Source organism: Sebastes umbrosus, chromosome 13, assembly GCF_015220745.1.
Source record: "Sebastes umbrosus isolate fSebUmb1 chromosome 13, fSebUmb1.pri, whole genome shotgun sequence".
In the NCBI taxonomy this organism is placed as follows: domain Eukaryota; kingdom Metazoa; phylum Chordata; class Actinopteri; order Perciformes; family Sebastidae; genus Sebastes; species Sebastes umbrosus.
In genome coordinates, this window is record NC_051281.1 from 22,995,554 (window position 1) to 23,018,224 (window position 22,671).

A 22,671-nucleotide genomic window follows, 5' to 3' on the forward strand; every position below is an offset into this window, starting at 1 on the left:
TGCTGCTATATTAATGCTCTGGATATCGTATAGAAAAGCTTTATTGACTCAGTAATAATAATACAATTTTATGTACATAATTTAAAACACTCTGAAAGGGGCCGACTTGCATTATTAGTACTTTTACTTTTGGTGCTTGATTTAATTTTCCTTATAATAATTTTGTACTTTTAGTGAAGTAAAATTTGGTATTATCTATTGGGGTATTACTACTTTTACTTAAAGGGCTTGTATGTAACTTTTATAAATACTTTTTTATTGCAAATGTATGAACAGGTTGTAACCTAACCTAAAAAAATTAGACCTTCCGCGACTTTCTGTGTTTCCTCTATCAGCCTGTAGACTGCTTTTAATGCGAAGGACTTGGGTTGGTGTCCCAGCAGATGTGACGTAATGCGCGTTTGCGTGTGTCTACTCTCTTCAACGCAGCTACAGGGATAGCTAATGATAGCTAACGTTAGGTTAGAAATGGAGTCCGCTAACGCAAACAAACGACTAGTCTCCATTACAACCCAGACTCCAACACAAACTCCACGCAATGTTTCCTGAGTCTTGTTTCCCTGCTGCTGAGTGAAGTGACGGGGCTCCGGAGCGAGTAATTCTTACATTGAGTCCCTTTTAAAAGGAGGTAAAGGATGTCATTATTTCTTCCACCACAGACCAAAAGGCCAAATCTGAAGACAAGGATAAGAGTGAATGAAAAACATGAGCATTCATGTGCATGACTCAGATGCTACATTTTAATGGCAATAAAAGCATCAAGGAAGTTCATAGTGTGAACCACACGCATGTCCCCAAATCCATGTTTGCTCAGCAAGTCTGCATACCGGCTCTCTGTCCTCTCGGTCCCCTCAGTCTGGACAAGCATGTTCAGAGACTGCAGAGCAGAGTAGGGTGCCTGTCCGTCCAACATGGTCTCAGCTATGAGCACTGCACATCCTAAGGCCCAAAAGAAGATATTGTTTGTGTCCAGTAACTGCTGCTTTACAGACTCAAACTTCCTCATAAAAACATTCCTGACCTTTGTCCTTTATTTTACCAAAATCACACTTTGATGCAGAGCATAGCGTCCAGGAGGTTGTCTGTATGTCTGACGTGTGCCGCTATGAAACCGTGGCTCTTCAAAAGCAGACTGTATTCTGTTGCGCTCCTCTGTCTCCCCTCGCTCATGCTGAGGGCCTGGAGCACCCCACGACTCGGGCCCCTTCTGTCTTCATCCAGGAAGATCTCGCTCAGCAGGAGGCCACAGCCTGCCAGCATGGTGCAAGTGCATGATTTGTATGCAGATATACAATTTGAGAGAACAATAGTGTTTGGTTTTGCTAATCCCTTATCCCCTTGCATCCCTTTGCTTTAGGCAACGAATAAAGATCAAGAAGGAAAACAAAAACACCGTCAAGTTGGTATTTTGGCTTTGATTTGAACTAGCCAGCTTCTTGACAAAGTGCTGCTTTATATGTCGCAAAAACAGCTTTTAAATCAGTTGAACACAGACAATAGCAGGTTACAGCAGCGGTTCCAACTGCCTATGGTATAAACAACAACGTCGCTGCTGTATTTATTCCTGGATGACGATATGTCGAGTGTCAATGCAGCAGCTACAATGTTTGCATAGCCTGGCACTAATCGAGCCGAACTCCATTCAGAAAACAAACATTTTAAAAGCTGTTTGCTTGTTGTTTTGCGAACAGATCTGACAAATTGCCATCATTATGTAATTACTTTGGCATCCTTTTGAACCGATTATTGTAGGGCTGCCAACAAAATCAGCAAAATCGTTTTAATGCCATTCATTTCTTTAACGTATTAACGCAATCGATCTTTCGGAGGTTGTAGCGGGCTCAGTTTTAAAGCTAGTGAAGATACTGGCATCATATGAAAGTAAAAAACCTAAGGAATCCATTGGTACCAACCATGTCATACTAGCTTGTCGGGAAGGAGATTAAATAACAATCCACACTTGCGCTAAATTTTGGCGATGAAAAACTGTCATGGCCATTTTCAAAGGGGTCCCTTAACTTATGACTTCAAGATATGTGAATGAAAATGGGTTCTATGGGTACCCACGAGTCTCCCCATTACAGACATGCCCATTGTATGACAATCACATGCTGTTTTGGGGCAAATCATAGACAAGTCAGCACATTGACACCTAACCTAACCCATGTTATGATTTGATCATATTTGATATGCTAAATGCAGTACCTGTGAGGGATTCTGGACAATATTTGTCATTGTTTTATGTTGTTAATTGATTTCCAAATAATAAATATATACATACATTTGCATAAAGCAGCATATTTGCCCACTCCCATGTTGATAAGAGTAATAAATACTTTAAAAATATCCTTTTACGGTACAGTTTAAACAGATACAAAATGTGCGGTTAATTTGCGATTAACTTAGAATGGACACAAATGATCCCAGGGGTCAAACTCGCGTGAGTTACGCAGGGCGAAAATTTGCATCGCTTTTGGTGTGAACCCAGGTTACTGGAACCAAACAAATTAGCAGCTGATTTATTATTAGAATGTGGGCACTAACTCGGTTGCTACAGGCTCGCTGTAGAAATGAAAAACTGCAGACTGAATGCATGACTGAGAACGTTATACTAACCGTGCGTATATTAATAATACATTTGAATTATGTTAGCATTCATTGTTCAGTCAAAACATGTAGTAAAAAAGCTTGAAGGATTTTTACCTGGTGTGCACGCGTCTGCGATTCTACTCAGCAGAATATGCACCTTCTCATCAGGCCAGTCATGGAGAATTCTCGCAAGGACATACAAGTCTGCTTTGGGCAACTCATCTTTGAAGAAGTCTCCTGTTCATACAGAGAGGACAAAGCTAGGAGTTAGATGTTTTAAATGCGTGTTCTGCTCATAGAAAAAAAACAGTGCGGCATATCAAATCAAGCACTTCCTAAACTAACAGCCAGCCACCAGCCGGCGATCGAGGATCGAGATGTATAGATATTATCTATACAATCAATGTGTTTATAATTAAATTAAGAGCATAAATTGTTTATCTAGCTCTTATTGTTGCTAATTTTGCTCTCAAAGTGCAGTGGATTGATGCATTTAACTTTAAAATGTAGCTAGCAAAAGGGTAGGGTGAATATTCCTGTATTTTTCATATTGCAATATATATAGCAGAAAAAAAAAATATTGCAATGTCAGTTTTTTCCAACATCGTGCAGCCCTAATTTGTACATTAGCAGGACTGTAGCACAGCATGGAAGCGAAAACAGTGCTCTGTTTATTTTAAAGTGCAATCAAAATATGTTGTCGCTAAAATCAATGAATAATCATGACATATAATCATGATCTCAATATTGATCAAAATAAATGTGATTATCATTTTGGCCATAATCGTGCAGCCCTACTATGAGTGAGATGTTACTTTGATATCTAATACAGCATTAGCTAGCTTTCTGTCATTGAACATCAACAGTCAAGAGAAACTGACCTGCTGCAAAAGATACCCTGTTGTCTGTGTGCAGAGGATGGAAATGTTCACTCATCTCAACAACTGCTGCCAAGTCAAACACTGTCACAGACAACCCAGGATGGGCTTTAGTAAACTCGTAGGCCATGGCACCAGTGCATCCTGGGAAAAATAAATAAATAAAAAGATTTGTAAAGGAATGGTTTATTACTCAAGGACACAATTTCAAACCTTTCCGTTCTCTCCTTACCTCCAAGGTCGCAGGCGGTTTTAAAAGCGGAGAGGTCAAAGGCTGTTGCTACAGCTTTGCCTGTAACTTTAGCAATGCTGTGCATGGCATTCATGAATCTCAGTTTGACTTCTTGACTTTTGTAGTACGTATCCTTTAAATAGAAACAAATGACAGAGTAAAATATTTTCAAATGTTTTTCCCCCCCACATTTTATCCATCTGAGGGAGATAATCACCTGAAACACATCCTTGGATTTCTTGCCAAAAGCCTTTTCGCGCTGGTTGGCTCCCTCCCGCACAGCACTCTCAAGGTGGGAGAAAAGAGGCCACACTGTGTCGTTACAGTGCTGGATGTAGCCCCGCAGCGAAAAAGGAGCGTCAGACAGCAAAAAACGCGTGGCCAGATCTGTGTTCTCGTACACCGGCTTCTGGCATGCTGGGAGAGGAGACACCATAAAGCATGTTAGAGGTTCAATTTAAATTAAGTATTAAATGCTTTCTCTGTACAATACAGTAATGATAAACACAGATATGTGCTGATGACTAACTTCTCTCTTTGCTCTTCAACAGTCCCAGAGACACACAGGCTTCTAGCAGGCATTCAGTGCCCTTCACAGAGGCTTTGATCTCCTGGGCCACCTGTGCTGCATCCAGCCCCGGCCTGCTTTGTAGCAGGTCAAACACACGCATCTTGGATGCAGTAAATAGTGCCTGGAACATTTTGGGAAAGGTAGAATGGATACAGAAATTAAGTGCAATTTTATATATGTGAATGTGATACATGTATGTGATTTTAGACTGCCTGATGCTTGCAGATTGTGTAAATCAAAGAATCCCGCACCTAACCCCCCACCATAAAACCACAACTAGTAATTTTTTGTACAGAACGACAACAAACAAAATACAACACATTAATTAGTGAGCTTTACAGGTGCTGACAGAAAGGTTTATTTAACTTCTAGGATAGTTTTGCCCTGTGCTTCCCAATGTTTATGCTCACTGTGCTGACGTCCAGGCTGTGGCTTCATATTTAATGTACATGAAAGTGGTATCAATCTTCAAATCTAACTCTCAGAAAGAAAGCAAGTAAGTGTATTTCCCAAAATGTCGGACTATTTCTTTAAAGGGACAGTTCACTCCAAAATCAAAAATATTTATTGTACCTTTTACCTGTAGTTAGGGTCCAAAATTAGCACCCGCCACCCGCCAAATGTGGGTAAATTGTTGGCAGTGGCGGATAAAATTGTTAGGCCATCCGCCACATATTCCTGCCATATTGGCAGTAGAGATGGCACTCGGCTTGTGGTACATTTGAAAAACTCAACAGCAATGTCTCTTTCCAAAAATCATGACCCGGTTACTCAAGATAATCCACAGACCTTGTTGTGAGCAGTGTCATGTAGGAACTATTTTCTTTCTACCATATCACCGTGCAGAAGGAAGCATGCATCTATTCATGGACGAGAGGCTCGTGCTCGGGAGAGCCTCTCGTCCATGAGTTGATGCACGCTTCCTTCTGCACGGTGATACCACAAGCCGAGTGTCCTCTAGTTCTATTGTATTGGAGAGAAGGCAGGCATCTCTACGGTTGATATCTCCAACACTCAGTAACTCACACCAAAACAATCTAGATTGATAAATAGCACTACAGATAAGAAGTACAATACATATTTTGGAGTGAACAATCCCTTTAAGTTGAGCTAAATGCTTCATTACATCCTCTAGACGTGAACTATAAACATGAAAAAAAAACTATGAAAAAAAACATCACATAGAGCTTTAACAATATAGGAATACACATTTATCTCTAATTACCTTTGAGGCTTTGAATCCATCCATCAGATCAATGATTCGCTGCAAGTCTTCTTTGTTGGGCTCAATGTCCTCATGTTCTGTTACGTTGAGTTCAATCACCTGCCCTCTGCTGGTCATCAGTGGTAGTGTCGCATTCTCAGAGTCTCTGAACTCTCTATCATCTGTATGTTTAGACAGGCTGTTGACCAACGTCCAGGAACTCTCATCCACCTCACTTTCACTGCCTTTCCTTTTCACCTATAAGGGAATACTGTTACTTATAAATAACGACAAAAAGTTAACAGCTTGTGCTCATAGGGTGAGAACCACTAACCTTATGGAGGGGACTGTCTGAAGAGTTGTTCTGGGTATGCTGTGTATGATTGGCAGATGGGCTGGATGAGGGGTTGTGTTCGGCTGAAGAGCTGGGACTGTGGCTGGACTGAGCTGGCAGGTCGAGTTGGGGCTGAGTGAGTATCGAGGGAGTGTGAGTGCCGTTGTGGTTCAGCTGGACAGACACACTTTCTTGGTCCGAAGAGGAAGTAGAGCGGTTGTAAATAAGGTCCAGCTGTTTGCAGAAGTGGTTAAGGGGGAAACCCACAACATTGAGGAAGTCTCCGTGGACGTACTCCACCAGCATCCCACCGAGAGCCTGAATGCCATAGCCCCCAGCCTTGTCCCTGACACACACAAACATAGACTATAAACTCAGAATAAAACAATAAAACCTGCACACATGAGTTGTATGTGTAATGACATTTTTTCTACTTCTTCTTTCGCTGACCTCAAGATTTTATCTTTTGCTGACACAATCCCTGTCAAAAAGGCAAACACAGCTAAATCTAAACTCAGGCACCAAAGTCCAAAAAGCAACAAGTCCATGAAACTCGACCTTAATGACCTCCCTTGAGTGAATGCTTAGTCATGTCGCGACACCAAGAGAAATCAATAGCTATTATATATGTGAGAGTTCAAACGTTCATACTCACATGGGTTCACCACTATTGATGTACTCCCACAGCATAGTTTCGGAGAGATCTGCAAACTTCACCTTTGTTTCTTCGTGGAACTCAATCAACTGGTAAGCCACTTCTTCGTCTGGAGGACAGGGAGGTTTAGAAGTAAAGCCAGTATGAAATCCTATAGTACATTACTGTATAGTTTTTCTTCACAGATATTCTTGCTGGACATTAAAGAAATTATATTTTATTATAAAAAAAAAAAGTGCTGCAGCTGTTCTAACAAGTTTGCTTCATCAAATATCTACAGAAAAACATCTGTAATACCCCTTTCACACCAATGACCAGGGTTGGACCAGGGTTATCTGAGCCTGGATCAACCCTCCTTTTTTTAATTCAAACCTAGCCAGTCAACCCGGGTTAATCCCTGGTCAGGATAATTCAGAACCTTTTCTCCTCTGTCTATCTACAGTACCCATTGATTATATTGGACAACATTGTGTTATCTAATATGACAACATAGGCTACATTTACAAAAGGATTAGAAACTTCTGAAGACTGAAATGCATATTTCACTCACTCTATCGTCCCAGCAAAGATTTACTACATGTAGTAGACCTACTAAAGTTTTTCTGCTGGGCTTGTGGCAACTGTTGGAAAATGTAATAAAATGAGTTTATATTTCACGAAGTTTGCTAATTGCTTGATAATGTAATGAACTGGGACTGGGTTTGGTACTTTATAACAGATGGAAGAGGCGACAGATGTTTATTTGGTAACGTTACAAATAGAACATGTGCAAACACGTTTTAAAAACAGATGTGCTCACAGCCTGGCAGTACCACAAGGTGGTCTGCTTGAATGGCGTGTTTCTGCGTAACGTAACGGTGGATGCCTCTTCAGCAGCCTTGTTATGTTCATATACACTACGTTGTCCCGTCATCTACCGCTTAATTTCTTCCTCACCGCAGACGGCCAGGAGCTCCCGCACCTCAAAGTCTTGCCACATATCAATGTTGTTCTCGTCCATCGTTCACCTCCAGGGTGTCTGACTACATTCCTGCTGCCGTCGGACCGTTTGTTTGAGCTACGGCGACCTCATTTGCAACCAAATAGATTTGTCCCTCCCCGGTTTTTAGAGACCCTGGTGCGTGCCATTCACATCAAAATCCACCCTGGTGGTGGCCAGCCGCAAATGGAGTAAGACGTACTTTTCAGAGCTCCTGCAGAATCCTGACTAATTTCGTATTTAAACGACATTTCATTTTAAAAAAGCACGCAAAAAGCTTAGAATCTACCCTCAACTAACCAAGGTGCAGTTAAAGGTCGGTAAAATCGACGTGGATGGCGTCTAATCTGCGCAAATATAAGAACGAGGGCTCATCCACCACAAGGCCCAACACATCCTCGGCGAAGAGTTCAACTAACACCGACCAGGCTTCACCCGCACCCGCGGCTGAACTGACCATGGACATCGCCTCGGTGAAAGCCGATATCCTCTCCTCCATAAGAAAGGACATAACCGCTGTGATAAGAGAACAGCTGAAGAGTACTCTGGCGGAGTTTTTTGACTCGCTACAGACGGAAATGAGAGCATTGAAAACTGAAATAGCCAACAACACCGCGGTGCTCCGCTCAGATCTCGAGCATGTTAAAGCTAACGTAACAGAGATGGAGGCAGGACTATGCACTTGGTCGGACGAGGTAGTTTCAGTTCAAACATATGTCAGAGACCTCAATAAGCAAGTGGAAGAATTAAAAGTAAAATGTGAAGATATGGAGGGGAGGATGAGAAGAGGTAACATTCGGATCATCGGAGTAGCTGAAGAACCTGGATCAAGCTCACCTACGGAGGTTTCTAAACTTCTTAAAGCGGTGCTACAGATGGATAAAGAGGTGCGGGTGGAGCGCGCACATCGCGGGCTAACACAGAGGAGACCGGGAGACAAGCCACGCGCCATCATCGCAAAACTACAGAACGAGGGAGACGCCGAAAACATCCTGAGGAGGACCCGGGACCGCGGTGGTCAGCTCTGCTACAACGGCAGCCTGATTGCCATATTCCCCGACTACACGGCCGCCGTGGCCAAAGCCAGGTCCGCGTTCACGGACGTCAGGAAGATGCTCCGCGGGAGATCAGGAGTTCGCTATGGAATACTCTTCCCGGCCAGATTCCGCATTTCCCACAACAATGAAGAGAAGGAGTTCCTGGATGCTGCCAAAGCCATGGACTATGTAAAGAAAGAAGTCATCCCCAGATCTGAGATGGAAGACTAACTGAAGGTATCCTTATTTCACATGGGAAGTGACATATAAACAATTCTAAATAACTGTTGCCTGGGACAACTTCCTAAATGTTTATCCAGATGGACTATTTGAGTGTTTTGTTTTGTTTTTGTTATTATTTACTTAATTGCTCATTACCTGACATTACCTCACATTGAAATGTCGTAATCTTTTCTAATTTTATCTCGGGGTTCTGCAGGAGCCTGAACCGAGAATAATAGCTTTAGTTCTTTAGTTCTGTTTGGTTTTCCACCCAAGCAAAGGCGAGCACTCTCTAGGATTGTTCGCATAGCTGCCGTCCTGACCTGCAGCCTGGGAACTTGTCCCAAAGGTGTGTTGGACACTGTGTTGACCGAGTTCACGGTTTATCTAACTTTATGTTCAGTTCAGTTTGAGCAGAACCCAATGTTCCCCAGGGATCTCACTGTGAGATTTAAAGCAACAAGGAAATTGATTTTTTCCTCTATTCCAATACAAATGTCTCATGTTAATGTTTCAACCCTGTCTACACTTTTGTATATTCTGTTCTTTTTTTGGTTTAAATACCCCCCTTCCCCCATCCTCCCCACCCCTACCTATTACAAATACTTATCTTCTTACACCCACTCACCTACATTCACACAATCATGCACATAGATGCTTTATACTACGTGCCACTTATAGCCTTCTGTGCTGTACCAGCCTTCTCAATCCATCACTTTATGCCAGTGCAAAATTTGTTTCCTACCTAATTCTCCTAACCCCAAGTCATGGGATCACTTAAGGTTATAAGCTATAATGTCAGAGGTCTCAATAGTCCCATAAAGAGGAAGAAAATCCTTAATCAGCTGAGGAGAGCCAATTGCCAGATAGCGTTTTTTGCAGGAGACCCATCTATCAGACTTGGAGCATGAAAAGCTAAAAAAAATCTTGGGCAGACAAGGTGTTTTACTCATCACACCACTCAGGCAGAAGAAGAGGAGTCTCTATTCTGATACATAGACAGATTAATTTCACACCAACTAAAATTCACAAAGACTCTGAGGGTAGACTTATTCTGATAAATGGCTCTATTGATGGAATACAAGTTTCTCTCATGAATATATATGCCCCAAATGAAGATGAGCCAGGCTTCATTAATACAACCTTTAACACTATACTGCAGCACAGCTCTGGGATTCTGCTGTTGGGTGGGGATTTCAACTGTGTTGTATCTCAATTTACGGATAGACAACCTCCTTCAAAATCCCCCACTTCCCAAATGAGTAAAAGGCTTAAACACTTATCAACAGAGTTAGGTCTAGCAGATGTTTGGAGAAGCAAATTTCCTAAGGGGAGGGATTTTACCTTCTTCTCACATAGACATTCATCCTATTCCAGAATCGATTATTTTTTTACCCCCACAGCAGAGTTACACAGGATAGAGGACATAAAGATCTTACCGATTACAATATCTGATCACTCTCCTCTTGTGGTGTCCTGGGACATAGGTCACACACCATCAGCCAAACAATGGAGATTAAATGCATCACTCCTAAACGACAAGGAATTCATCCCATTTGTCAAAATTGAATTAAGTACTTATCTAGATACAAATGCTTCACCTGAAATATCACCTCTTATTTTATGGGACTGTGCCAAAGCATATATTAGAGGTCGTATTATCTCGTTTGCAAGTGCTAAAAAAAAGAGAAGGGAAGCAACACGACGCGAATTAGAAGACAAAATAAGGCAGCTTGAACAACAGCATAAAGGATCGTCATCCCCCAGCATACTTAATACTCTTAAACAAGCACGTAGAGATCTAAACACCCTAATTACAGAAAAGATCGAGGGCAATTTAAGGTTTACAAATCAAAAATATTACGAAAACGGTAACAGAGCAAGTAGATTATTGGCACTAAGACTAAAAAAACAGCAATCATCCAATATAGTACAGAAGTTAGTGTCTAATAATACAACACTCACGAAACCGGATGAAATTTCACAGTCCTTTGCCGAATTTTATAAATCCCTATACAAAAACACGGACACCTGCACAGACGACAAAGAATTGGCGCAATTTTTAAGGGACATTAAATTAAGAGAGTTATCTGAGCCTATGGCAAAAGAGCTAGATGAACCTACAGATATAAGTGGTGGAATTTCACAAACTGTGAAACTCCAGAGTGGTTTCAGATGGCCTAAAGATGGCATCAAATATCTCGGCATCCAAATACCCCCATCATTAAGAAATTTATTCGATGCAAATTCCAAAAGTTTGATTCATAATGTTGGTAAGGATTTGGACCGATGGGCAACGCTCCCCCTATCTTTGTTAGGCCGAATTGAGAGTGTACGCATGAATGTGCTGCCTAAGCTTCTCTATCCATTTCAGATGTTGCCTATTGATATTCCTAAGCCCACATTTGATAAATTGGACAGGTTAATTTCAAAATTTATATGGCAAGGAAAACGGCCAAGAATCAGACTAAAAACATTGCAGCTATCTAAACTAAAGGGAGGGCTCAAACTTCCAAATCTAAGATATTACTTCTGGGCTGCGCAGTTAAAACCTTTGACAATATGGACCCGGGATTGGACACATACACGCTGGCTTAACATAGAAAAAAGCCTTTGTGCGAGGCCCCTACAGATCTTGCCTTTCTTAGATGAAGCCTTACGAGAAATTCAAATGGGCGAATGGACTAAAGTCACACTAACAATTTGGAGAAAAATCAAACTAGCATTTGGATTGCCCAAAGCAATTTCAGCATTAACCAATATTGGATTCATGAAGGATTTTGTTCCCTCCAGTTTAGATACAGGATTTAGAAAATGGTCAGAACATGGACTCGCTAACCTACACCAACTCCTGAAGGATGGCAGACTTAAGTCATTCCAGCAGTTGAGAGAGGAATTTAAACTTCCCAACACAGATTTTTTCCGATATCTACAATTAAGGGACTTCCTAACGAAACATAAGCAATGGGATAAAGTTCTGGAGCCCACTCCAATTGAAGAGTTCCTAATGAAATTACAAACAGGAAATGGGGATAAGAAAATCATAGGCCGTTTTTACCAAATATTTTTAGGCATGAATTTGAACAATACGCTTCAAATAAAAGGGCGTTGGGAAATTGAAATGAATACAGACATACCACAGGACATATGGGAAGAAATATGCACCGAAGCACATCTAGTGACCAACTCTAATAGCTGGAGGGAATTCAAATGGAAAGTGATTTCTAGATTTTTTCGTACACCAGAAATAGTGGCCAAAATGGGCCCTACACACTCGAATAAATGTTGGAGAAATTGTGGTACACATATTGGCAATCATATTCACATATTTTAGACATGCCCCAAATTAAAAACATTTTGGGAAGAGGTATTTCAGGCACTCGAAGATGTATTCGACCAAAATTTCACCAAAGATCCAAAAATGGCACTGCTGGGAGCAATACCAGAAGGCATTGATGGAAGAGCCAAAAAATATCTCTTACAAATATTGCTTACAGCAGCAGTTAAATGCATTACAATTAAGTGGCTAAAACCTGAGCCCCCAACATACAATTTATGGATTGAGAAGGTATGGGAAATCTACCACATGGAACAAATAACCTATTCCATAAGACTCCAAAAAGACACATTTGTTAAAAGGTGGAGCCCTGCCATGATTGTACTAGTGCAGTGATCGGTGATCTGAGTGTTCTTATATATCCTGGATCATACTTGTGTCTTTGTCTTCCTGACCCAGGTCACCTCTCTGGGCACGTGCACGCATCCATACAGCACACACCCATACAACACACTCCCCCTCCCTTACCTCCGACCCCTTACCACATTTATTATTATTTAAATTTATTTACTTATTCATTTTACTTTGTTTTATTTTAATTATTTGGATTGTATAGGTCTGTGTCCTCCCTTTCTCTCTGAATCCAATTGAAATTATTAAGTCTTGTTTTTTTTTTTTTTTTTTTTTTTTTTTCTGTTTTTGTTTTTTTTTGTGTTTTCTCTCTCCTCCTTGTTTTAAGCTGTAAGATTTTTTTTTTTAAAAACTATGAGACAGCTATAAAAATGAAAATACAGTGGTATAGAATGTTATTATGATTGTATGAGTTGCTGAAACTGCAATAAAATTTAAGTTAAAAAAAAAAAAAATCCACCCTGGTCTGACCCACCTCTTAACCTGGGTCGCGATGCCAAGTCAGTCAACGGGGGTTCGCCCTTTCATATACACAATCAACCCTGGTTGAATCCTCGGTGTGAAAGGGGTATAAGTCTAACCATTATTCTGTTGTGACTTACTTTCTTTCTCATGGCAGAGGACAATGGCTACACCAGTGAAGACGCTGTGCTCTTTACCACTCAAGCTGGAAAACAGAAAAATAAAGAGAGAAACTGTAAACAAGATCCTGCCCGTTTTTGTTTCTAATGTTAACTCAGAAACAATGGAAATGACACTCACCTTGACAGCATCCTGTAAGCATCATCTTTGTCCACTGGTTTCTCCAGAATCATGCCATCTACAGTCTGTGGAAATGAAAAAAAAAAACTTACAACGTATATTGCAGAGAGTAAGCAGACAAGATACTGCAAAGCTTTCGTCCTCTTACCACAATCGTGTCTGCTCCAATTACTATGTCTGGAGTCTTCAGGTGTTTCTAAAGCAAATGAACACACACAATAGGTTATCAAGTAGTCATTCAACAGGATAATATATATCATCTTACTAAAAGGAGCTTAGCTCACAAAGGGCATCCTCCTGGCCACCTCCAGGGCCTTCTGTTTGGCTGTCTCAACGGCATACTCATGAGGTGCTTTGAAAAGTCCCTTGTCAAGAGTTTCTTTAAACCAGGATGGTACCACCTCAAACCGTAAGCCCTGAAATGTAGGAGAGAAAAAGTAACAACAATATTATATTCCAATCCACACTGGATTTTTTTTTTTTTTAATAGTGTTAAAAAAGGGAACTGTACATACAAACATATATGGAAATAAGATTGATTGGATTATATTCACCAGAAGTATAAAACATGTCCCCTATAAATAAAAAAATAAAAAATATCATTAATTTGTGAGGGAAATGTCTTCATTCTTTGATTTTTGGGTTGCTGGAAATTTTTTTTATAAATAATACCTGACAAAGACTGATATATTTGCCCACAGGATATCTCTGACTACATACATGCTAAAAATCAAACATTCTTACTGTATCAATTTAGATATTTTCCAAAGTACATGTCCCTTGAAGTGTGTGATTCAACTTTCTCCCATGGTCTAGTGTTAAAGAAGTTAAAAAAAAAATCGCAATAAATTGTAATATAGACTCGCAATACTTAAAAATCTCAATATATATCGAATCGGCACCCAAGTATTGTGATAGTACCGAATCAGGAGATACATAGGTTTATCGTCCAAGCCCTAATAGTTATGAATAAAATACTCATTATCATTATGTTCATTATCATTGACACCACTATCATCAGATAACACAAAGTAAGAGATGTGACAAATCATTTATGATTCATTCAGCCCAGAGTGTGTTGTGGAAATGTATTATGTTAGCACTCAGAAATAAAACATACAAGAAATTTGATGAGTTTGAAGCAGTGATATAATCCAAGAAATATAATGTGCATCACAGTCCAAATTTATATCTATGTATTTATGTGTTACATTTTGTTTTACAAAGTTAGGAAAGCCAATGTTTAAGTCAAGCCTGTTGTTGCCTCACACATAAAAGAATGATCCCTGTCACTTCCACACAGTGAGGAATACAGCTGAGCTTATTAATTAAACACTGGTATTGGATCGGTACTCGGTATCGGCCGATACCCAAAGCCCAGGTACCGCTATCGGTATCAGGACTGAAAAAGTCGCATCGTTGCATTCCTAATTTATATGACACATACATTCACGTGACAGCTCTCTAATTGCTAAAGTCAAGATTTATATAAAAGCGGAGTCATGGACCAGAAAAGAGAAACCTTGCTCCAGCTGAACTCAACATGTACAATTTCATGTGTTCACAATCGTGCAGTTGTTGTGATGTATACACAATTCCTATGAGTTTAACCCAGGGGGCAACATACCGCATTGCTGAGAATCTCCAGTCTCCTTGGAGAGGCACTTGCCAGCACAACCAGTTTACCGGTGAGCTTGGAAATGACAGGGTTCAGCAGCACCATGGTGACCTTTTCGTCTAACCGCCCCCTAAGGTGAGGAACACAGTTAAACATTACATATGTGGCCTTGTTCATGCAGAAGAAGACTCAGCAATAACCAGTCAGATGACTGCAGCTGTTCAACTATGCACTGTCAGGAGGACAGGTCCATATATGGTGCTGAAACGATTCATTGATTATCTAATCAGTCAATCAATTTAAGTAATTCATCAAGGAAAAATACCAAACATTCACTGGTCTTAGTTTCTCAAATGTGAGGATTCCCTGCTTTTCTCTGATTTAAATCGTTTTAAATTGTATATTTTGGACAAAACAAGCACATTACTTTGTGTACTATGATATTGTAATGGCCATTTTTTTTTCTATTTTCATAAGGTTTATGGACTAAACTATAATAAAAGTAATAGTTAGTTGCAGCCAATGTTTTGTCATACACACATAATAGAATAATACATTAAAAAAAAGACAATGAGCTGCTGTCAATACTGCAAAGACAGTCCCACTCACAGTAACGATAATTAGGCTACATAATGCACAAGGTTAGTCATTTAATAACAATAACAACAACTGCACTATACTGTATAATGACTGTGCATTATCATTATTACAACACACATACAGTGCAATATTTTCCGGTGGAATTTCATTTCATTCTCACTGTGCAATATCCTTTTCCACTTATGCAATTTTGTTAATAGTCTGTTTATTGTCAACACTTTGTATACTGTTCCTATTTTTATACTTCCTTCTATTTAAATGGTTCATATTCTGTTACACTTTGTTTAGCTCTTTTTTACTGTGTTAAGATAAGATAAAATAGAAATGTATTAATCGAGAAGGGGATTATTGTGCCAGAGATTGCTCAGAAATACAACAAAATTACAACAAGTCCAAGTGTATAAAATAAGAAAGTACTATTTCTAGCACCAGTGCCTATTAGAATAACAATTAAGTAAGATAAATTTAGTAAAATGAGTAAATAAGATAAGATAAGTAAAATAAAAAAGGTAAAGTAAGCTAACAAACAGAAAAATAAGTAATATTGCACATGTTTGTAGCTGATGCATCTTATTTTTTTGCACTATCCCCTTTTTTTTGCACATTTCCCCATTGCAGGACTAATAAAGGAATATCATACCTTATCTTATCTTAAATAAAGTTACAGCTTTTGTATCAATGTGATGTTAGACTAATACCAATGTGTGTATTGTGCAATACATGGCTTCTCTGAAAGTAGACAAAGTGATAAAATGCATATGTTCCAAGCATATAACCTGACAACATTAACAATACACTCCATACATAACTAGATAGTTCACAGCTCTGCTAATGACATCATCCTAACTAGGATAACTTGCTGTTAGCCAGCAGCTAACACGTTGACTTCCTGTGACTGTGTTTGGTTTAGCGAGTTGTTTCCACAAGAAACTGACACGGTTGAATGAATAACGTTGGTAAAATAATACAGGTTTGCTGGTCAGAGCGTTACACTGTAGTGGATGTGTGTTATATCACTTACCTGCTGCAGACAGGACACTGACAGAGCTGCAGCTGGCTAGCTTGCTACGACCACCAACGTGACCACGCATGCGTGATGACGTTTCATGACGTGGGCGGATCCACCATTCGCACATTGTCAACCATAATGCTGTCAACCACCATATTCAACCACCATATTCAACTACTACTACTACTACTACTACTACTACTACAAGGACTACATGTAATATTAATAATAACAATAATAATAACAATTTATATTTTTTATTTTATTTTTTATTTTTTATTTTTGTCTCTCCATTTTGTTTTATCCATATTTCATTTTATTTTTTTATTTTATTATTTTATTATTTTGTTATGAGGGAAAGAAGGAAAAAAAATAAAATAAATAAAAATAAAATAAAATTAAAAAAAAAAATTAAAAAAAAAATATATATATATATATATACATATATTGATTTTTATATATATATATATATATATATATATATATATATATAAAATAAAACAAAACAAGAAAAAAAAAAAAAAAAAAAAAAAGTCCTCAACTGGCCGGGCACTGGGCTCCACCTCCATCTCCTCTGTCCTCCCTCCAATGATATCCTATGGATAGAAAAGGGCATAAGCCCTGAGCTATTAAACCAGGCTCACGAATTTACGAGTATGAGTATAATAATAACAATAATAATAATAATTTATATTTTTTATTTTATTTTTTATTTTTTATTTTTGTCTCTCCATTTTGTTTTATCCATATTTCATTTTATTTTTTTATTATTTTGTTATGAGGGAAAGAAGGAAAAAAAATTAAAAAATAATAATATATATACATATATTGATTTGTTTATATATAACATATATATATTTATAATATATATATTGAATTTTATATATATATATATATATATAAAATAAAACAAAACAAGAAAACAAAACAAAAAAAAAAAAAACTCCTCAACTGGCCGGGCACTGGGCTCCACCTCCATCTCCTCTGTCCTCCCTCCAATGATAGCCTATGGATAGAAAAGGCCATAAGCCCTGAGCTATCAAACCAGGCTCACGAATTTACGAGTATGAGTATAATAATAACAATAATAATAATAATAACAATAGTACATTTATTTTTGTAGAGGAAGAAAACAAAGCAAAACAAAAAAACAACAGGAGGAACTTGACAGAAGTTAAAAAGGTCAAAAGGTCAACAAGACCAATGCATAGTTAAACACAGTATAGCCTACAGATATTTACAGAGATATGTACAGAGATCATGTTATAAATGTTCAAATGTTCGGTTAGAAAAGGCTTATATGATACAAATATTTTATTCACACTGTATTTTCACTTGTGCATGCTACATAAAATAACAGAAAATAACTGTTTGGGATGCTTGTGGCAGATATTAAAATGTAGATATTAAAACACATATACAATGTTTTTTCATACTTTAAAATGACACATACCGTGTAGGGGGAAGCAAGAATAATGATTAAGGAAGAAAAAATTCCCAGCAGCGGAAGTAAAAATGATTTTGAAATTGTTTGACATGGCATGAACTTGACACTCAGGGCAACCCTTAACACACCTGCTATCTTTCTCTCACTTCCTTTTCCCTCACTATTTCTTCTCTTCCTCTCATTCCGTGTTTCTAGGCCATGGTGTACCGTGCCCTCTCTCTCTGAACCTTTCAAAGCGCAATGTGACGAGTACAAACTCTCTTTATGCTCAAATGTTCAGTTAGAGAAGGCTTATATAATACAAAGATTTTATTCACATTGTATTTGCACTTGTTCTCGCTACATATATGCATACTTGTGGCAGATATTAAAATACATATACAATACACATGTTTTTTTAATACTTTAAAATAACACATACCGAGTAGGGCGATGCAAGAATAATGATTAAGTTAGCAAAAAAGTCTCAGCTGCTCTCCATGTTAGTTTGTTCTGTGGTGCACAAAAAAAAACTGAAGTAAAAATGATTTTGAAATTGTTTGACATTATAAGAGCTTGACACACTCAGGGAAACCCTTAACACACTTGCTATCTTTCTCTCACTTCCTTTGTCACTTACTTTTCCTTCTCTTCCTCTCATTACGTATCTCTATGCTACGGTGTCGCCGGGTTCTCTCTCCGAATGTCCTGTGTACAGACTATCTTTATGCTCCATCTTCGTTGCGTCCACACTACTCAGGGTCTGCAGGTTAACTATCTGTCTCAACTTTTGTCTGAAATCCTTGCAAGCAAAGTAGTAAATGAACGGATCGAGGCAGCTATTCAAGCAGCTTAAACAGAGAGACAGTTTGTAGACCATGTATAAAGACTTCTTATAGAAGAGTTTCAGCACAGCGTGAACTAACAGGAGGATGTTGCTGGGAGCAAAGCACAAGGTAAAGACCAGGAGGACAATGACGGCAAGACGTATCGCTCTCTTTTTCTGGGCTGTCCTGGAATCTCTGGCCAGTTTGCGTATGACTCTGACATAGCAGAATGTTGTGACACAGAAAGGGAAGAGGAAGAGGACGAACACCATGCTTAAGACGAAGCCCGCCCAAGCAGCCTTGTTCGGAAGCATGTCTCTCTTCAGCATGTCAAAGCATGTGGTAATCCTGAGTTCAGGAATGTAAAAGGTCAGGTCTGTGGTCATCAGCGGGGACAGAACAGTCAGGACCAAACCCCACATGAGGAGGCAGCAGAAGACAGCGATGGGCTTTCTAAACCTGGTCAGTCTGATCTGCATGGGCCTGACGACGCCCAGGTAGCGGTCAATTCCAATAGCCATCATGGTCAGGACGGAACAGTACATGTTGGTGTAGAAGACAAGGGACAGGACGCTGTGGGGGGATACATAGAAGAAGAGGGTTTTATTTAAAAACTGGTTAAAGCAAAATGAAAGATGAGATGATCAATACCACTCTCCTGTTTGTCTGTTCAATAGAAAGCAACAGCCAGCAGCTGGGTATCTTAGCTTAGCATAAAGATTGGAAACGGGGGAAACCTGGATCTGTACACTCCAAAGGTAAGAAAATACACCCGCCAGCACCTCTGAAACTCGCACATTAATGTGTGTTGTTTAATCTGTACATAACCTGAAGTGTAAAAATGACCAGTTGTGGTCATACTTGCCAACCTTGAGAGCCCAAAAATAGGGAGAATTTCAAAACCAAAGCCGGAGGTCTGGAGGTCTGGGGGTCCTCCACCCACCATAAAAAATTGAGTTTCAGAGACTTTGTTTCCTGCATTCTGGTGACTTTTAAAGAATGAAAATAACGAAATAATAAGTACAGTACAATAACTTTTCGGCCGATTCAGCATGTTGAATCGCCAGCGCTGCCTGCCGGTGAGAGAAATCACTCCGATTGGCTGCTCAGTTTAACGAATCAGTGCACGAGAAGAGAAACGGAAGGAGCTCAAACAGAGTGTATGAGAAAAGTAAAGCGCTTTTTGAACATTAGAACATACCCCAAATACAAGTATGCACCTGGAAATGAACATAATAGGTCCTCTTTAACATCGTCTTGTAATTACAGTATAAAGAATACCTGCACATCTTTGCTCCCAGATTCCAGTCGTATCCTTGGAGCTGGTAGACGATCTGAAAGGGCAGGGCAGCGCCAACGGCCAAGTCGGTGAGGGTGAGATTAATCATGAAGATGATGGAGGGGGTCTTGGGGGAGGTACGGAAGATGAGGAGCCACATGGAAAGGCCATTTCCTACCAGGTTGATGACAGTGACGAACATGTAGATGACGGAGGTGACTATGCTGGCGTTTACATTCAACAACATGTCCCGGGTGGCGTTGTCTAGTTTGAAGGTGTTATTCTCCGCCATGACTGGACGGGAATGGCTTCTCATCAGCTGTGAGAGGTCCCCTGTGGTTTAAGAAAAGGCTTGTGAGGCTTGTGGTACAGTTTTTATTTTTCTTACAAAATTGCCCTACTGGTGGAAATAAAGCAGAACTGTGTACGTCTTTATTTATGTCATGTAATTTTTTTGTGATATTTGAATGAAAAAGCATAAAACATCAGGAAACATACGGTACCACACAAGAAAAAACAAATACAAGTGATGCATGCTACTGGTTTCCTCTTTTTGAGAAAGCGTCAAACGGATTTGTCTAAAAGGTGTGAAACAGCACAGTATCATTCTTATCAGGACTCTCTGTTGTTGTTGCGTGCGAGCAAGCACATGGGTTGGGTGGAGTTTTCACACAGGAAAAAGACTTACTGTGGTGAAGAGTGCCAACTGTCGCTGTGGGTAGCTCACCAACGATCGACACGCGAAAAATGTTTAGGGAGTACACTTCACAACTGCTAGTGGTTATATTCTAAAAGCAAGGCAAAACTGAATTTGATCTTTGTGCCGCATAATAAAGTTAACACTTCAACAGTGTTGCAATGCAATCACTTTCTATTGACACGTGGTGCACATGTTGCTTGTGGGGTGGGGAGGGGGTTACCACAATCTAAATCATGGTGAAATCAACAGAATTGTCACTGGAAGTTATGCAATAGAAAGTACCCAAAACTACATCAAGGATAAGAATTACAGTAATCAGCATCATCTTTCTGCCTGCATGGTTATTTGTTGTGTTACTGTAATGGAACCAAGGCTTTAACTGGTGTATATTTATACCACAGTATGATGTTTTTACATGAATACTTTCACAATATATTTATGTTAGTGTGATGTAAGGTACATGTCTCTTACCAAATAGAATTTTATTCAAGTGTGCTATTAGTATTCTTATTCTAAACTTAAAATAAGAGTAAATACTTTCAGTATACTTTTTTATGCACACTGAAACAGAGGTATACTTAAGTATACTTTGTACAATACTTCGTACTTCGTTTATACAGACAAGTAAACAGAAAAGTCTAAGTATACTTGGCTTATACTGACAAATATACAGTAAAGTCTAAGCATACTTTGTTTATACTGACAAATATACACTAAAGTCTAAGTATACTACAAGAATACATACATACAATACAATTTAAGTGTACTTTCATAAACTAAAAGTGGGCTACAAGTATATAACTATTAAACTAACAGTATACCTATTCACTTGTAGTATAGTTCATAGTATATTTACAGTGCAGAATACAACTTAGAAACTAGTTGTGTACTTAAAGTTTACTGTCCTTAAAGTACACTTAAAAGTATACTTTTATAAACTAGAAAGTGGGCCAATTTAGTCCCAAGAAGTAATGAATTAGTACACTTACAGTATACAACTAGTACATTGATATTAGTATACTTACTACATATAGTATACTTAGGGGAAATATACTGGAACTTTACTTAAGTATACTTCATAAAATAAACTTGAAGTATACTACTTTTCGTAAGCAGTATGTCACATGCTGATGTATGTTCTCTATGCTAATCTTGTACCTTAGATCAGTGGTTCCCAAACTTTTTTACATCAAGGACCCCTAAACTGAAACAAATTAGACCACGGTCCCCTGTTTGATAATATTTTGTCCCAGAGTCCCACATCTGATAGGATTTTTGCTTTTAGATGTTTTATTACAGAAAGTGTATGAAACCCCTGACCAGAATAGTCATATGGACAAAGATGGAATTATAGTGAAAACAAATGATTCCCCTTTTTGCTGGAAACCCCCTGAAACCCCTTCAAGGACCGCTGGTGGTCCCCGAACCCCACTTTGAAAACCACTTCCTGAGATCTAAATCAGATTAAGTTCTTGTGGCAACTGTGTGTAGATAGTTTATGTGTTTAAAAAAAAATGAAAACACAACATAAAAAAATAAATACTACTATGGCAATCTTTCACGTTTTCTTTTCACTGATGATATTAAGTCACTGAGCACATTTAAAAGACAACAAATGTTGACCTAAAGGATTTTGCTGATAAATTTAAAGTATGCGATGTATAGTAGTAGATATTAAGAAACCGACACGTGGAGCAGTTTAGGTCCATTTCAAGTCAACATTTAAAACATCAAAATATTGATAGCACTTTCTCTGATAAATCTCAGTTAAATCAGTTGAACACTCACCTATGAACACGGAGGCAGACGAGACAACAGGCAGGTACAGGCATATGAGTGGCAGTTGCAGATGAAGGTGTTGATATTGTGGCTGCTGAGGAAATGAGATCTGAACGTGTTACAGTTCCTGAGAGAGGAAATGGATCATGTGACAATCTTCATAGGCTGCAGCAACTGCCACCCTCGTTAGATTCAGTCTTGGAAATGACATGTCTGAAATTCACTCACAGCATGGAGAAAACACACATTTACCGGTCATGATTATATGGTAGCCCTATCCCT

General features: G+C 39.0%; 2 protein-coding genes and 1 long non-coding RNA gene across 6 annotated transcripts; 1 reads left to right on the forward strand and 2 right to left on the reverse strand.

Moving 5' to 3' along the window:
* Positions 1-716: 716 nt before the first annotated feature.
* Positions 717-16,494, reverse strand: asmtl (acetylserotonin O-methyltransferase-like). 4 transcript variants are annotated; one of them, XM_037789961.1, is made up of 16 exons: positions 16,391-16,494; positions 14,779-14,899; positions 13,436-13,567; positions 13,300-13,347; positions 13,152-13,216; positions 12,992-13,056; positions 6,464-6,572; positions 5,809-6,154; positions 5,496-5,732; positions 4,229-4,391; positions 3,917-4,116; positions 3,700-3,832; positions 3,471-3,611; positions 2,704-2,826; positions 1,022-1,250; positions 797-939 (listed from the first exon to the last, which is right to left on the reverse strand). In XM_037789961.1, exons 2-15 carry the CDS (start codon positions 14,872-14,874, stop codon positions 1,045-1,047), a joined length of 2,064 nt encoding a protein of 687 aa, XP_037645889.1. In that variant the 5' UTR covers positions 14,875-14,899; positions 16,391-16,494; the 3' UTR covers positions 797-939; positions 1,022-1,044. The 4 variants fall into 4 exon arrangements, with proteins under 4 accessions (XP_037645892.1, XP_037645889.1, XP_037645890.1 ...); XM_037789962.1 differs by having other exon boundaries at positions 16,260-16,391; XM_037789963.1 differs by having other exon boundaries at positions 802-939; positions 1,040-1,250.
* LOC119500295 lies at positions 832-19,802 on the forward strand. Its single transcript, XR_005209592.1, has 3 exons — positions 832-972; positions 19,595-19,601; positions 19,789-19,802. It is a non-coding gene; the product is annotated as an uncharacterized LOC119500295 (long non-coding RNA).
* p2ry8 (P2Y receptor family member 8) lies at positions 17,470-22,626 on the reverse strand. The gene is made up of 3 exons (XM_037789965.1): positions 22,399-22,626; positions 19,913-20,243; positions 17,470-19,204 (listed from the first exon to the last, which is right to left on the reverse strand). Exons 2-3 carry the CDS (start codon positions 20,224-20,226, stop codon positions 18,475-18,477), a joined length of 1,044 nt encoding a protein of 347 aa, XP_037645893.1. The 5' UTR covers positions 20,227-20,243; positions 22,399-22,626; the 3' UTR covers positions 17,470-18,474.
* Positions 22,627-22,671: the final 45 nt, after the last annotated feature.

Coding starts and splice junctions, on each gene's coding strand:
- asmtl (XM_037789964.1), bottom strand. CDS start 14,874: ATGGTGCTGCTGAACCCTGTCATTTCCAAGCTCACCGGTAAACTGGTT. Junction 6,155..6,463: donor ATCAATAGTGGTGAACCCAT/GTGAGTATGAAC, acceptor TGTGTGTGTCAG/GGACAAGGCTGGGGGCTATG. Junction 2,827..3,470: donor CAGGGTATCTTTTGCAGCAG/GTCAGTTTCTCT, acceptor CTGTATGAACAG/GAGACTTCTTCAAAGATGAG.
- p2ry8 (XM_037789965.1), bottom strand. CDS start 20,226: ATGAGAAGCCATTCCCGTCCAGTCATGGCGGAGAATAACACCTTCAAA. Junction 19,205..19,912: donor CTGGGAGCAAAGATGTGCAG/GTATTCTTTATA, acceptor ATCCCCCCACAG/CGTCCTGTCCCTTGTCTTCT.